This window comes from Periplaneta americana, chromosome 16 (assembly GCF_040183065.1).
Source record: "Periplaneta americana isolate PAMFEO1 chromosome 16, P.americana_PAMFEO1_priV1, whole genome shotgun sequence".
NCBI classification, from domain to species: Eukaryota; Metazoa; Arthropoda; class Insecta; order Blattodea; family Blattidae; genus Periplaneta; species Periplaneta americana.
Window position 1 is genome coordinate 160,674,056 of NC_091132.1, and position 15,996 is coordinate 160,690,051.

The window sequence follows — 15,996 nt, forward strand, 5'->3', positions numbered from 1 at the left end:
ATTTGGTTATATTACTTTTCTATATCTCCTGCCCTAGTTGCCTCATAAGTGGTGCCTTGTTGGTATTACTTGTGAGGTTCAGACCTGTCTTCGGACTGTTAACTAAACAACTACATAACCGATAGTTACGTAGGAACGTGGGCTCACTGAGCTTAAGCCGCTCACCTTTCTTCAAGAAGTATTTAAACATTACATTAGATTTATAGCATGCAGGAACAATCAACCATTGACGTTGCGAGTGCGACACTTAAGAAAAATATTGTTTGACTATTATTACAACGACTATATTTAAATTAACAAGTCCTTTATATTTCCGCTGACTAGTTAATGTGAATTGACCCATGATTTTCAAATAAATTATAAAGCTACAGTTCTCAAAACAATACTGGCAACTAGATAAGTACCGGTAATTTATTAATTTAGGGTCGATGCCTTTTCTATTGATTCATTTTGCAAGGGCAGAGACTGCAATTTGTTGTAACATCCTGTCAGGTCGTAACAATTATTTCTGGGGAGTTGGGGAATTGATTTTAAATTTGCGTGGCCACGGCACACTTGATGGTAGTAGAAGCTCCTAAAGTCTTCATACTCAGTGTTGCCAATGCAGCGGTTTCTCCGCTAGGTCTAGCGTTTTTCTGTGATTGTTTAGCGGGTAAAATTTATGAAATTTGTATCCCTGATATAGGAATTTAGAGGGTTTTTTAGCACTCACAGCGGGAAAATAATTTCACTTTACATTGACAGTATAGCAATTTTACGGTTTCTGCACAGTATCATAGCCGGTTTTTCAAAAATCGAGTTGGCAACACTGTTCATACTTTGGACATGTGTGTATTTCATTGCGAACTGGGGAGAGAGAGGTTATCGTTATTAAAATTGTGATTCATTTCATTTTAATACTTCATAGAGGTAATTCTATATCTGAGAATATTGCCACTTTTTGTCTTTGCTGTAATTATTATTTTCGTTCTATCTGTTTTACTTGTTGTGCGTTTACAGCTATTTTATTTCCATGTTCTTTTGTAAGCTGGATATGTTATTTATAGGTTATAGGATACACTACATCAGGGCACTTGTAGGAATGACATAGTGAAAGTTTTCATACAGTTAATAGCAATTACTTTCTCAATGAAATGGGACTCTTTATATAAGATACACCAAATGAGGCAACGGAAATTATCATGCTTGTGATTGAACTAAGCCGTGGTAAAATTACCCCTAATAATGGCGGCGTTACAGATCTAACTTTCAGGTATAGCACCCTGTGAAGCTGTCTTGAATAATTTTAATTGAAAAATTATTGGGGAGGCCGGGTATCTAACCCGAGACCGATTGAGCTATCCAGAAACTGTACCCGATACCAGCTCAGTTTTTCGCTTTATATCTACATACCTCAAATGAGCTGACTAAATGCCAAAGACCCAACGTAGAGTGACACAAACTCTGTGTGCCTTGAATTGCGGTTTTCTGTTACGAACAGTGAGATATATTATGCAAATGTAGCTAGCTTATAGGTAGGTCTGTGAAGCAGACGTGTATAATTTCAAGGGAAAAACTGTTCTGGGGCTGGATATGAAACCCGGGACCTTTGGCTGAGCGCGCCAATGCCCTACCGACTGAGCTACCCAGGAACTGTAGCCGACACCGGCTCAGTTTGCGTTGTAACATTGGCGACATTGTTAACACGATTTCAATACCATCTATATGTCAGGTCATGAACTTTTCAAACGCACCTCGTATTATAACCACTGAACTTAAACTCTTTCAGCAGCTTACTTTCTGTAGATATGGCAACACTTAAATATCTGTTACAGTCGCGATGGATGTAATCAAGAAGGAACCTGAGGTTGACCCTTTGGCTATCCAATGGAGTGATAACACTGATAGATCTGAGAAGAAGTCCTTATCGGAGGTAATTTAGTCATTAGTTGTAAGTGCTGTGTGTGACATGTTTAACATTGTTGAATATGACATGAAGTTTTATGAAAATATCTCCCAGTTTATAATTAGCACACTTTCAGTATAGTCTATGAAATTTAAAATCTACAGTTGTTTGTCACGTTTGCTTTCATGTTACATGATTCTTTTATACTCTTTGATAGTATTTTAAATGATGATGATGGCCGCTGGTGTAAACAGAGTTTTAAAATAACCTTCAATCAAATTTCTTTTCATATATCCTCTTATTTGTTCAAATTCCTTTACCAAATACACAATTTAAATTTTATAATTAACCAGGGAAAACTGTCCATCACATACTTGGAATTGAGGGACTGTAATATAATATTCCAACTATGGAATTAGAAGATCATTTGCACAACCTCTACTAAACTAGGAACGACTGCGTCAGAAATAACAATCCTAATGCACTGTTGGATTTCGGCAGGCTCGTACTTGATGATTCCTGTCTTCTCATCATAAAAAGTGGAAGTCTTAGTGGCTATTTGTAGAATTCCTGTTGGCACATCTCAAAGTCATGACCTTGTCTTATGGAAAGTCATTAAAACCTTTGTCATGGATGACCTATCACTGAATTATCACAGTCTAGTATTATACAGTCACGAAGCTCAATACGTAGTAAATATGCATCCATAGATAGTTGAGTAAATATGCATCCATAGATAGTTGCTAACCACTAGGATCGCTAATATCGCCTCATTACAGACAATGCGAAATAGTACCTGCACAGTCTATTGTTTCTAGTACCCTCATAAACTCAGGCTTCGTGACTGTATATACTAGACTATGGAATTATTCTGTAAAATAATCATATTGAACTAGAATAGTTAGGCTACCAGTGTTAGTAACACTACTTTTTTTCTTCTTCCAGCTTTTGTGTTGTTTTTATCTTTTAGTATATATCAGCTCTACTCCAGGTACGTAATGACGATATATTTCTCAATTTTAGAAGTAAACATTTCCATTTTCGTGTCCATTATTTTCTTTATGCTGTATTTCACATTGTGTTAATTAACAGTCAACCTGCAGTATGAAGACCAGATTGCAGAATGTAGCACTTTGAATCACGTTCTTATAAGCTGTTATATGTTACAAATGCATTATATGTCTATCTTCTGCAGGAAGGGAATTTATTGGATCTCCACGTGGCTGGAATAAAAACGGAAAGGGTGGACCACAGCTATGATCTCACATCAGATATTAAAATTGAGGAAACTGCGGTGCCAACTAATTTTGTTACGACAAAGTGTAAAAGTGAGGTATGTTGGTCGCAAAGGTTTTGCTGGCTGTCCTTCTTTATTAATCTGTTGTTCTTTTTGTCGCAGACAGTTCCACACACCCATACACACACATAAGTGCCTTATTCTAGAAACTCATATCTGACTTCATTCTGATGGAAAAGGTTCAAGCGTTTAAATTATGTAAGAAATTGATAATTGATGTATTATAAAATTATTGCAGAACTACCATGTTTCTATTCACCGAGGAATCTGTATTAAAACCTGGTTTTGAAAACCTCCACCTTGTGCAGAAGTACACGTAGTTGCCCGACTCTGAACTGCACCTGCTGCATTCCCTATCTTCCATTGTAGAGTCCACACCTGTGGAGTAATGGTTAGGACGTCTAGCCGCGAAACCAGGTGGCCCGGGTTCGATTCCCGGCCGGGGCAAGTTACCTGGTTGGGTTTTTTCCCAGGGTTTTCCCTCAACCCAATATGAGCAAATGCTGGGTACCTTTCAGTGTTGGACCTTCATCTCATTCAGACGCTAAATAACCTAAGATGTTGATAAAGCGTCGTAAAATAACCTACTAAAATAAAAAAATCCGTTGTAGACCACGAATCTGTTCGGCTGCTAGGCTGATACATTATGTTAACTCTTCGAAGGTGTTCACCCTCACTTTATACAAAATGTCTTTAAATCAAGCCCACAAACAATATTCTAATTGAATCAATATCGAAAGATCTAGCTGGGCAAGCAAAGGGACCACCACACCCTATCCAACATCCTGGGAATCTATCATTTGTACAATGGACTACTTCCCCTGAAAAGTGAGGCAGCTGGCCATCATGCTCGACATACATTATTCCTCGCATTTGCTATGGTATTTCTTCAAATAATGGAGATATTTTCTTTAGCGAAAAGTGCAAGTACTTTTACCCCATAAGGCTGCCCTCGAAAATGAATGGCTCAATTAAATTATTACCATGCCACACTCGACATCCCAACTGAAGCAACGCTAAAACTTACTTATCACAGTCTCATGGCGATTTTCCTCGGACCAAAGCTGTCAATTTTGCTTCGGTATCATTCCATCTCAAATTGGAGACAAAATAGAACGAATTTTGACTTCTATAAGACTAATTGCGTTTAACTCTTTTATTAACTCTGTTTAATAAACTAAAGCCTATATCTTTATTTCCACCTAAGTACCTCTGTTTTAAAAAAATATTGCGTTACAAAATTTGTTAAATTATGTGGAATTCAACATTTAAATTATCGTATTTATGAGCACTTTAGTGTAAAAATTCTTATCAAATATGATTGTAAGTGCTTCAAAAAATGCCTTTAGTTAATGTTTACTAACTGATTTTAACGTAATTATTACATATACAGTGAAACCCCGATAATACACGCCCGTTTGTTACACTGTCCCGTATTATACGCTCTTTTCATCTGGTCCCTTGACATCCCTATATAAAATCGTGTAAAATATACCGCTTAATATGTTCATGATCCTGTTTAATACACTTTTTCAGCTGCTGAAAATTCTAAAATATCGTACTTTAAAGGATACTGAGAAAATTTTCCTCGACTAATACATTTACCTGCCCGCATATTCAAGGATTTGTAGGAATTTTTGTTTGGTGAATACAATAGAATGGAATGCGACCCTTGAATACCTTGACGAAGTGGAAGTGGTAGACATTCCAAATCTTCCTCGCAATGAAGCCCTTGCCGCAGTGTCTTTGATTTGTAGATTGATTAATGTTTCTAGTAGTCAAATTGCTATGTCACTTCCAATTTAAATCACGTGGAATATGAAATTATTCACAGTACTGGATCAAGTGTAAAACAGAAAACAACTTGTGACATTTTCAATAAAGAGGGCACTTTAATTGACAATTTTCTGTTAGGAATGAAAATAAAATAACTTTTATCGTAAATAATTACAATATTTAACCCTTAAATTTCTTCACAAACGTGTATGCTGATTCATAGCCTTGTGTCAAAATTTAAAAATATCCAAAAATGACCCACTCTTCATAATACGCTATTTTTATGAGGTCCCTTTTTGTGATTCAATTTAAAAAATTTAGATACAATATATGAAATAACACTAAAATCCTAAAAGCATGCATACGAAGTGCATTGAAGTATTCCTAATAACTCCATAATGGCTTGATGGAAATTTAATCACTTACAAAACATTGTGCAGCAGCAGTGTAGTGCAGAACTGTTGACCATGTGCTGCTGGGCGGTTTGTCAGTGATATGCTGTAGCTTTAGCTCGCGAATGCGAGTTTGCTTTCAGAAAAGAAATTGGTGCAAATGTATGTAATGCAGATACTACAATTTCGTATGCTGTAGTTTATAGATAAATTCATCAAGAAACAAACCTACACATATATATATATATATATATATATATATATATATATATAAAATTTTATTTTATTGTGTTATTTTACGACGCTGTATCAACATGTAGGTTATTTAGCGTCTGAATGAAATGAAGGTGATAATGCTGGTGAAATGAGTCTGGGGTCCAGCACCGAAAGTTACCCAGCATTTGCTCGTATTGGGTTGAGCGAAAACACCGGAAAAAACCTCAACCAGGTAACTTGCCCCGACTGGGATTCGAACCCGGGCCACCTGGTTTCGCGGCCAGACGCGCTGACTGTTACTCCACAGGTGTGGACTTATATATATATATAGCCACCGGCATGGCTCAGTCGGTTAAGGCGCTTGCCTGCCGGTCTGAAGTTGCGTTCGGGCGCGGGTTCGATCTCCGCTTGGGCTGATTACGAGGTTTTCCCCAACTGTAATGTGAATGGAAGGTAATCTATGGCGAATCCTCTGCCTCATCTCGCCAAATATCATCTTGCTATCACCAATCTCATCGACGCTAAATAACGTAGTAGTTGATACAGCGTCGTTAAATAACCCACAAAAATTATATATATATATATATATACACATACATACATACATACATACATACAGTAGCGTGCAAATTAATCCGAACAACGTAATTACTTATGCAAAAACACTCAAACGGGATAAAAAAAAAAAAGGATCTAAGACATACCTCAGTAATCAATGTGGCCTCCCTTGTTCCTAATAACAGCTCTGAGACGATTTGGCATGGATTCCACTAATTTCCCACAAATATTCTTCATTTCTTCATCGCGAAACCATACACCAATGAGGGCAGAAATCATCTTCTACTTTGTAGAACAATCCATTTTTTGCATTCTTCTTTTCCAAATTGACCACAAGTTCTCAATGCGGTTGATGTCGGGTGAGTTGCCTGGCCAGGGGAGTACCTGAATATTCTTCTTGTTGAAGAATTCTGTAGTTTTTCGAGACGTATGGCATGGTGCCAGGTCTTGTTGGAACACACCTCTGCCATCCGGAAATGATTTTTGCAGCTGGGGTACGATTCTGGTTTTCAGTAAGTGAATATATTTGTCAGAATTCATTATTCCCTTGATAGGTATTAATGCTCCAGGCCCTTCATGTGTAAAACAACCCCAAAACATTACTTTAAGGGGGTATTTGGGTGCTTGTTGGCGATGAGCTGCTGTTACTTTTTCGGATCCTTTTCGTACGGTGGCCGTGGACCTTGAAATGAGACTCATCGGAAAAAAGTACATTCTTCCAGTCATTCACTGTCAAGTGTTAATGTAATTTTACCCACATTAAGCGTTTTTTGCACATAACAGGGGTTAGCAGTTGTTTCTTAATAGGCTTACGAGCCCTTCGTCCAGCTTCCAAAAGCCTACGCCGCACTGTTGTGACGTGAATATTCGCCCCAGTGGTAGCCATTAACTCGCGGGTTAAGTCAACAGCAGTTAGTCTAGGATTTAATTTAGTTTTCCTGACAATTAAACGATCATCTGCAGGTGAAGTCTTCCTTTTCCGGCCAGAGTTTCCTTCTCTGGGGTGTGATGGATCCAGTCTCCCTGTATCATTTTATGATCGAATTAACAGTAGCCAAAGCGATGTGACATTCTGCAGCAATTTGCCTCTGTGTCATAGAAGAATGTTATAATTTTAGACCGTTTTCGTGGAGTTGTATCCATTTGTGAAGACGACAGAATGTACACAGGATTGCAGTATTAAGTCGTCAACACAACTCAAATGCTTATAAGTACAAAACGACAGGCAAAATGTCACATATATTATAAAAAAACTAATAACGACAGACCTTCAACAATGGAATTACACGTACTACAGATGCCAATTAAAGCGGTATGAGCAGCTGTGAGGCCAACAATGATAGCAAATGTAAAAATATGTCGTGTTCGGATTAATTTGCACGCTACTTTATATATATATATATATGTGTGTGTGTGTGTATTATAAGGTTTTCTTTTTCTTTAGATATGCATACTGAGCTGTTAAGCGTAGTAATTTTTGATAGAAATATTAAAAAGTCGGGACAAATTTTAATTTTGTTTTTGATAGTAGTAAAGTAGTAAAAATATTATTAAAAACATAAAATTGTTTAGTCACACATTAAAAAGTGTTAAAATTAAAAAAAAATGGTATATACCTTGGACAGACGGCCCGTTTCGACGTGTTGTTACATCTTCATGAGTGTCTCCTGAACTACAGTAGTTCACTCATTGTCTACATAAATGTGAGGACTTCTTGCAGCCCAGTACATACAATAATGGTGATTTACTGCAACAATTCACCTTAGATTATGTTTTCTTTAGACGAATTCCTTTTATTCGCAAATTTCTCCTACTCTTGAATAAAAAATAAGCAGCAATATTTTTTTTACTATTCTGCAAGTTGCACTGTTGTCTTTGACATTAATGCAACTAGCATTGTCATTTTATGGAATGGAGATTCCAGGTCGACTGACTTCTTGAGACAAAGAATCGCTATTGCTATCCAGCGTGGGAATGCTGCCAGTGTTATGGGGACATTTCCTCAAACACTGGCTTGGAGGAAATATTTTATTTTTGAAATTCAAAATACTGGCCTAATACCGGAACTACTGCGTTTGTTGAAGCAGCATGACTTGAAGAGTCTTGAAGGAACTCTGTTGGAAGACGTTCAGGAATCTCTGCTACATTGTGATAAAACCCTCAACGCTTTGCAGAATGAGATCATTATACATCTCGCGACTGATTGACAAGAAGAAGATTGTGTTCTACAAAACAAGACAGAAGCTCTGCCAGTATACGGTGAGTTCCAGAAACTCTGGCGTTCTGTGGCAGTTGAGAGCACGGATAACCTGAAGATAGAGAAATATCTGGAGAAACAGGGAATCCGCTCCATGCAAGATCATGGACCCAAGAAGTCGATACCCCACAAGTGTAAGAAACCGAACCAACGCAAAAAGCCGCGAGAAAACGAGCACTTGGCTGACACCCTGGAAAGTACGATGACAAGTGAAGATCGTAGAAGTGAAAGTGGGATTAATTATTAATTGTGACGTTGGTAGAGGAGACTGATGCTGTTGACTGAACACGAAGACCGGTAGACAGTGGGTGTGCATTGTGTGCGACTCAAATGATGACGAAAAGGTGTATGTTCTATCATATATATTTAAGTATCAAATATATATATCAAACAAATGAGTGTGATAATTTTATAGAATATCACAACTACATGTTCCGACAAGTATTTGGTTAAACTTTTAGAATCCATATAATATAACAATTGTGAAAGTGTGTATACATCCTTTGCTTCCCCTCTGTATTGTGAAACGAAAGAATCCTTAAACATTTTGAACCTGAGTTGGTTCGTTATGGTTGTGAAGCAGATCTGTTCGATGAGAGATTGCTTTTACAGTGTAAGTTAAAATCTTAGGACGTTAGAAACAGAAAATCGCTATGAAATATGGGATTAAAAATCTGTCTTTGTCTTACTGAAATTTGTGTTTGTATTCAGAAGGATTTTAAAGGAAGAATATGGCATGAAAATAGATATACTCAAAGTGTGGATCTGTGTCACCTTTCTCTGCTATTCCGTCTTTATTTTTTAGGAAGAGTTATGTGACTTGGATGCAGTAAAGGACGAGCTGAAACTAGAAGTTACAACAGAGGAGAATGAGATTTTGACCGATAGGTGAGTGTGGTGAGGAGTTTTCACACTGTTGTTGCTTTTATTGTTTCATTACCATAATAGAACATTAATTTCAAAATGTTATGATCAGGGAACGGATTTATATGGACTAAAAATATATGAAATATGTAAATATATATGTAGTTATTTTTACCAAAATATGGAATTAAATATGGATTTTTACCAAAATATGGAATTAAATATGGACTTAAAATTATAAAAAAATGACTATGTACGTTAAATATTGGTACATTTTAATCAAACTAAACAAAAAATATAATGGACGTACCTTATCTTCCAATGTAGTTTCAACAAAACACAATTTTTATTGTCTGTTACCATAACAATAGGTTACAAACATTTCTTTCAAGTGCTGAAAAGTGAATCTTCTTCTATTGTCTCTGAGGATAGATTTATACTGACTAAAAGAGCGTTCGACGTCACAAGAAGTAACTGGTACATAATTCAATTTCACAATGTCTGCTGGGGATAAGTCCAAGTTAATCTTCACTGTTGATTCACCACTCATCACAGCAACAACCTTTTGTAGTTCTTCATATCCAGGGTTTTTTGAAAGTACAGTGTCCACCTTAGCTCTTACTGCATCTGCAACTTTACCTCTACCACGATTCAGTTGTTCCACAGTACTATTTATAATTTCAAAACTTTCAGATAGTGAAAGGTGCCTATTTTGGAGACTTTTGAGCGTTTTTATGATGCATGAAAATGTATGCTGAATGTGAGCTAAGTCATTCTTCACACTTATGTCACAGGTAACTGTTTTCGCAGTATCAATTGAGACTGCATCTTCAGAGTCCAATGCAAGGAGAACATTGTTAATAGAGTCTATATGTTCGGCATAATATTCAACTGCTTCTAGCCATGTACCCCATCTAGTTAAAATTGGCTTTGGTGGCAATGGAATTTCAGGGTACATTTCTTTCAACACGTTAACTCTACTGGGAGCTTTGAGAAATACTTTTTTCACTGATGAAATCAACAAATCTACTTTAGGGAAATTGTCTCTGACCACTTCTGCCACACGATGAAATGCATGCGCCACACAAGTAAAATGAGTCAATTTAGGATATACAACAGATAATGCTTGTCCAGCTTTGACCATATAAGGGGCAGCATCGCTAATAAAGAATAACACATTATCGTACATAATACCCTTTGGCCACAGGATACCCATAGCTTCGTTGAACAGTTTAACTATAGTTTTGTTATTGCACTTTTCTAGAACATCACAATGTAAAAGAATTCATTCAGAATATTGTTCACTTAACAAACCGATAACTACATTACCAACAAGTCTACCTTCTTTGTCGGGAGTCTCATCAATGGAAACCCAAATTGAACTATCTTTAATTTCATCTCTTATCTTCTGTATTGTCTCATCGTAGATGGATGGAGCATACGTCTTCCTAAGTGTTGACTCATCCGGGATTGTATGTTGAGTATATTTTTCAAGGAATTCCCTGAAGACCTTATTCTTTAGTTTGTAGAGAGGAATATCAGCAGAGATGAGAGAACGGCACAGGTCGATGTTAAACTCAGATCTTACATTCGATGTTGTTGGTTGTGTTAAAAACAATTGTCTCTGCTTGGAATTTAGTTGTTTGTTGGCCTGATGTTTACTAGTTGTAATGTGTTGTTGCACCAGGAACTTTTGTGTAGATGATACTGCACACTGACACAAATTACAAAATAATATTTTATTGTCAGTTGATAAACCATCTTCTTTAAATTCTGAAATGTAACTTGTTAGTTTTGATTTTAAATTGACTGAATGACGTACTTTTGGCATATTTACCGTCTTTATAGTATGATTTACAAAACTGAACCTATGTGTACTCTGACTGGCATTTAACTGTTGAGCTGCACAACTGAAGTCTGTTAAAAATTTTAAATTAAATTAATACAGTTTTGTAACTTACTTTCCCATTGTTGATAGGACTGCTAATTTTCAAATAACTCTGATGTTAAAGGGATTACTGAACATGTGTTTAAATCTCTATTGTTGAAATGTATTTTTAAAAGTTAATGGAATTTTGTTTTGTTTTATTGTTAAACCTAATATAATATGGACTGTTTTATATGAAATATGGAAAATATATGGAAATTAACGAAAATATGTACTAAACTCTAAAATATGGAAAAATATGGAAAATAAAAGTAGGATTTTTCAACCCTACACATTGTGAAACATAAAGATAATGCAAAATATAAATTATATTAGCTTTATAAGTAAATATGTATTTACATATAAATCCTTTCCCTGGTTATGATATATGATGGCTTGGCCTCACTAAGAAATAGTATGAAAGAAAGCCAAGTGCGATTTACAAATGGGAATCACTAGGACGACAAAAAATGATAGATCACGGAAACCGTGGAAGGAGAAAGACTTCATGAAGGCAATGCAGGATATAATTATATACTAGGCCATTTGATAAGTAATGGCAACAATGCTGTAGATGAGTCGTCCTATTGGTGACCTTTGAAATCTTGTACTACGTAATAGAGCTGCGAGTGTTTCATAAATTTGCAATATTCATAGTCTCGAAGTAGTCATATTTTTGTAAATACATCAGCTGGGTATTACAAGAAGCCTGTGGGAGAGAAGTCCTACAAGTCAAGAAGGTTTAGGTCTTTTAAATTAAATGAGTTTGAATGTGTTATGTTACTTACAAGAAGGATGTATTTAGTTAGTTATGAGAAAAGGGGAATGAAGTTGCATGTAGGAATAGTTTTTAACACTATGGATCGGTGAAATTCGTAACTTCTATAATTTTACATTAATTAGTCTGAAACTTTTACCAAATATTTCTTACAATGTAGACATGCAGGGCACAAAAGTTCACTTTTCAATTAGTTTACTTTTAATTAATGTTTGTTGTGTTTTTAATACCGAATTATAATTGTCCCAATTTTTAAAGATTACATAATATTTCTTTAAATTTATATTTAATTTATTCTTGATGGATGGTTGTTAGATATGACACACGCTTCTAAAATTCTTCCAAGTACCTTTTGAGAAAAAAAATATATATTTACTCGTTCAGGTATTAATTTTTCAGTTTTTTAAATCTTATCACCTCTTCAACACACGATGATTTGAGTACTTTTAACAGCAGAATAAAACATATGTGTCAGTATACTTCACATGATTTGGCCACGGTTGTGAAAAATTTCACCGTGACATTGAAGAAAAATTTGATTCCTAGAGCATTTTGAATGTTACAAAATTTTGAAAATAGGAAAGTTGACGAAGTGAGTGTCAAAGTAGAGCATGTATATGATATATTGTATCGCTCTAGTCCCTTTTAAATGCGTCCTGAGGGACTTTAAGTTGCCACAGGGCCAACATAAGCACAGATATAGAAAACTTTTTAGAGTTAAAAACAAAATTTCCCTTTTTAATAATTTTTTCGTATTCTTCGCCAATCCATAGGCTTCAGTGTAGATGAAAGAGAATGGAAGTAGGATCAGAAGTGGATAAAATAGAACAATGGTTCAATGAAATTGAAGGGACATAATAGACACAGTAGGAACTGTCTTCAAAGGTAACAATATGCCTCTGTATAAATATGTAAATAATGTAAGTAAGGACCTGCTGGCCCGAATATAGAAATGTGAAGTGTAAGCAGGACGGAATATATATATGAAATCATATCATATTTATCCTTATATTCAACTCGCACCACATTGAGTCTAGAATGATAAATTTTCATTTCAGCTTTGTGGATATTGAGAAAACTGTTTCAGAATGTGGTGGCATGGCTGGTGAAACAGACACTTTGACACAATGTGGCATTAAACATATCATTTTACTCCAATCAAAAGAGCAACTTCGGAACAATGGTAATACGTAATATAATATTTGTCTACTTGGATAAACCATACTTGATCTGAGGTTGCCAGCATGGGAAGCCTCCCTTCTAGCCTTTAGTCTAACTGTGCACCTAGATTCCACAGCACTAGCAGCTATCATTCGATTTTTTTCTCACATGCAGTTTCTTCGTAGTAATCAAAAGTGTAATTTTCATACCTTGCTCCACATTACATTTCTTAGCTTCGTGAGATTCATGTATTCATGCGGCCTCTAATTACTTCCTCGTGTCTATACTTTGCTTTAATTCGTCTATTTGAGTTCTAAATTTGAACCTGTCCAATATACTATGCACATCTCTTACTTTTTTGCTTCATAGTTTAGCACAGGGATGCAAAGCTGTGCTACAATTGTGGAACACGTTACAATCCGAAACACGTGACTCAGCCCTTCTTTTTACGCTGCACGTCATTGTAGAGTGGAGAGGAGATATTCAGTGTGCTTGCAGAACGTCACAAGTACTTAATTCAACGTCGAGGGATTGTAGATGGGGTACAAACTCCCCACCCTTCCACCCCACTCTTCCTCAGGTTTACCATTTTACGACAGATTCTTTCGGGAAGATGTTGATAACTTTTGTTGTAGTGATGGTCGAAACTATTATTAAAGGGATCTTTTGATTACAGCTCTATGTACACAGAGGGAACTAGAATGGCAGAGGTGAACCGCAACACTGAAAATGGTCTCTCAGAGATTCCTGTCTTAAATAATTCATCTGAACTTCAGCTTTACGATGAATCCATCACAAGATGGGAGATCGCGGAGTCACAATCAGACGGTCACAGAGGCGAAGGTCCGTTTCAGTGTAAATTTTGTGGCAAGTTGTTCCAGACTCTTCTAATCCAGAGAATGCATTTGCGCACCCACCACAACGCCGAAAGAAGATTTGAATGTCATGCCTGTGGGAACAATTATTTACGATTGAAACATCTCAAATCACATATCCGTACGCACACAGACGAGAAGCCATTCAAATGCAGTGTATGTGGCGAATGCTTTATACACTCCAGTGCTTTGACTGTGCATTCTCGTACTCATTCCGGCGAGAAGCCATTCAAATGCCTCGTTTGTGGAAAATGTTTCATGAATATGAGTGATCTCACAGTGCACTCAAGTTTGCATTCTGGGGAGAGGCCATTCAAATGCGATTCTTGTGGCAAAAGTTTTGTACGGTCGGATCTTCTCAATTTGCATGCCCGAACTCATGCCGGCGAGAAGCCATTTGACTGCAGTGATGGTGGAAAATGTTTTATTCAGTTAAGTTCTCTCGCTTTGCATCAACGTACACATACTGGCGAGAAGCCATTTGTATGTAATGTTTGTGGGAAATGCTTTTTAGAGTCACGTGGTCTAAGAAGGCATTTACGTACACATTCTGGTATAAGGCCATTCAAATGTAGTGATTGTGACAAATGCTATACAAATTCAACTTCCTTATCAGTCCATGTTCGAACTCATTCTGGCGAGAAGCCATTCAATTGCAAAATTTGTGGAAAATGTTTCACACAGATGGGACATCTGTCCGTTCACACACGTATGCATTTTGGTGTAAAGCCATTCAAATGCGATTATTGTGGTAAATGTTTTCTACGGTCGGGTCATCTCAAGTTGCATGTTCGAACTCATTCTGGCGAGAAGCCATTTAAGTGCAGTGTTTGTGGGAAGTGTTTTGCACAGTCAGGTACTCTTAAAATGCATATGCGTACTCATACTCGCGAGAAGCCATTCAAATGTGAAGTTTGTGGGAAATGTTTTGTGCAATCGAATGGTCTTCTGAAGCATGTACGTACACATAGTGAGAATCCATTGAAATGTACTGTTTGTGGGAAGATATTTTCAAGGAAATCAAAGTTTCATGATCATGTACGTATGCACACAGACTAGAAGCTTTTCAGTGCGATGTGTAGGAATTTTTTCACATACCTAAAACTCCAATTGAGCAAAATTTGGAGTCTGAGCAGTTTCTCGATTACGTTTCTTAGAGTGGTATTATTTTACAATTTACTCACTGCTGACAAACACTTAAGTATTTCTTAAGTTTTATCATATCGAAATCATAACCATATTGCCATAATCCAGTATTGAAAATCGAAGAAATTTATATCTGTTGCATAACATTAAGCTTGGTATAGGGTTCATAGAGAGCAAGACATTGAAACCGATTGTCGGCCTGGTTGGCGGAGTTGATATAGGGCTGGCTTTATATGCTCGAGTTTGCAGGTTCGATCACGGGCAAGGTCGATGGCATTTAAGTGTACTTAATTGCGACAAGATCATGTCAGTAGATTTACTGGCATGTAAAAGAAAATCCTGCGGGACAAAATTCCGCCACACCGACGACGCTGATATAATCTCGGCAGTTGCGAGTTTCTTTAAATAAAACATAACATTTGGAACCGATGTTATGTGTTGTTAAAAGACAAAAGAGGAAACGTCTATTCGAAACAGTTAGTTACGTGTACTATTTTAGAACATTTAACTCTCTCGAATGCACGAAGTAACTCCATTTGCGACGCAGTTACTGGGAATTTCGTCTCTGTGCTTTCAAGAATAGAATTAGTAATTCTAATTACACCAGTGTATTATTTGTTTTTACTTCCATTATTTTATATGAATAAAGTTCGTTTGACACGAGTCTATGAATTTCCATGCTAAGTATCCAACCAGTGAATTCCTATTGCGATCACCTGAGCCATTTTAATTGATGTCTGCAACAAGTCATCGCGTCCTATCAAATCCTCAAACTTCATCACGATACTCTGCAGCCATTAGTCCCATTTGCTGACCGAAATGTAATAACTCTGTGTGACTTAAATTGTGGTTTTCTGTTAACGA

General features: G+C 36.6%; 1 protein-coding gene across 1 annotated transcript; it reads left to right on the plus strand.

Annotated features, from left to right (window-relative positions):
• Positions 1 to 824: 824 nt before the first annotated feature.
• On the plus strand, positions 825 to 15,795 carry LOC138691622 (zinc finger protein ZFP2-like). Its single transcript, XM_069813782.1, has 5 exons — positions 825 to 909; positions 1,815 to 1,912; positions 3,081 to 3,218; positions 9,187 to 9,269; positions 13,788 to 15,795. Exons 2-5 carry the CDS (start codon positions 1,820 to 1,822, stop codon positions 15,043 to 15,045), a joined length of 1,572 nt encoding a protein of 523 aa, XP_069669883.1. The 5' UTR covers positions 825 to 909; positions 1,815 to 1,819; the 3' UTR covers positions 15,046 to 15,795.
• Positions 15,796 to 15,996: the final 201 nt, after the last annotated feature.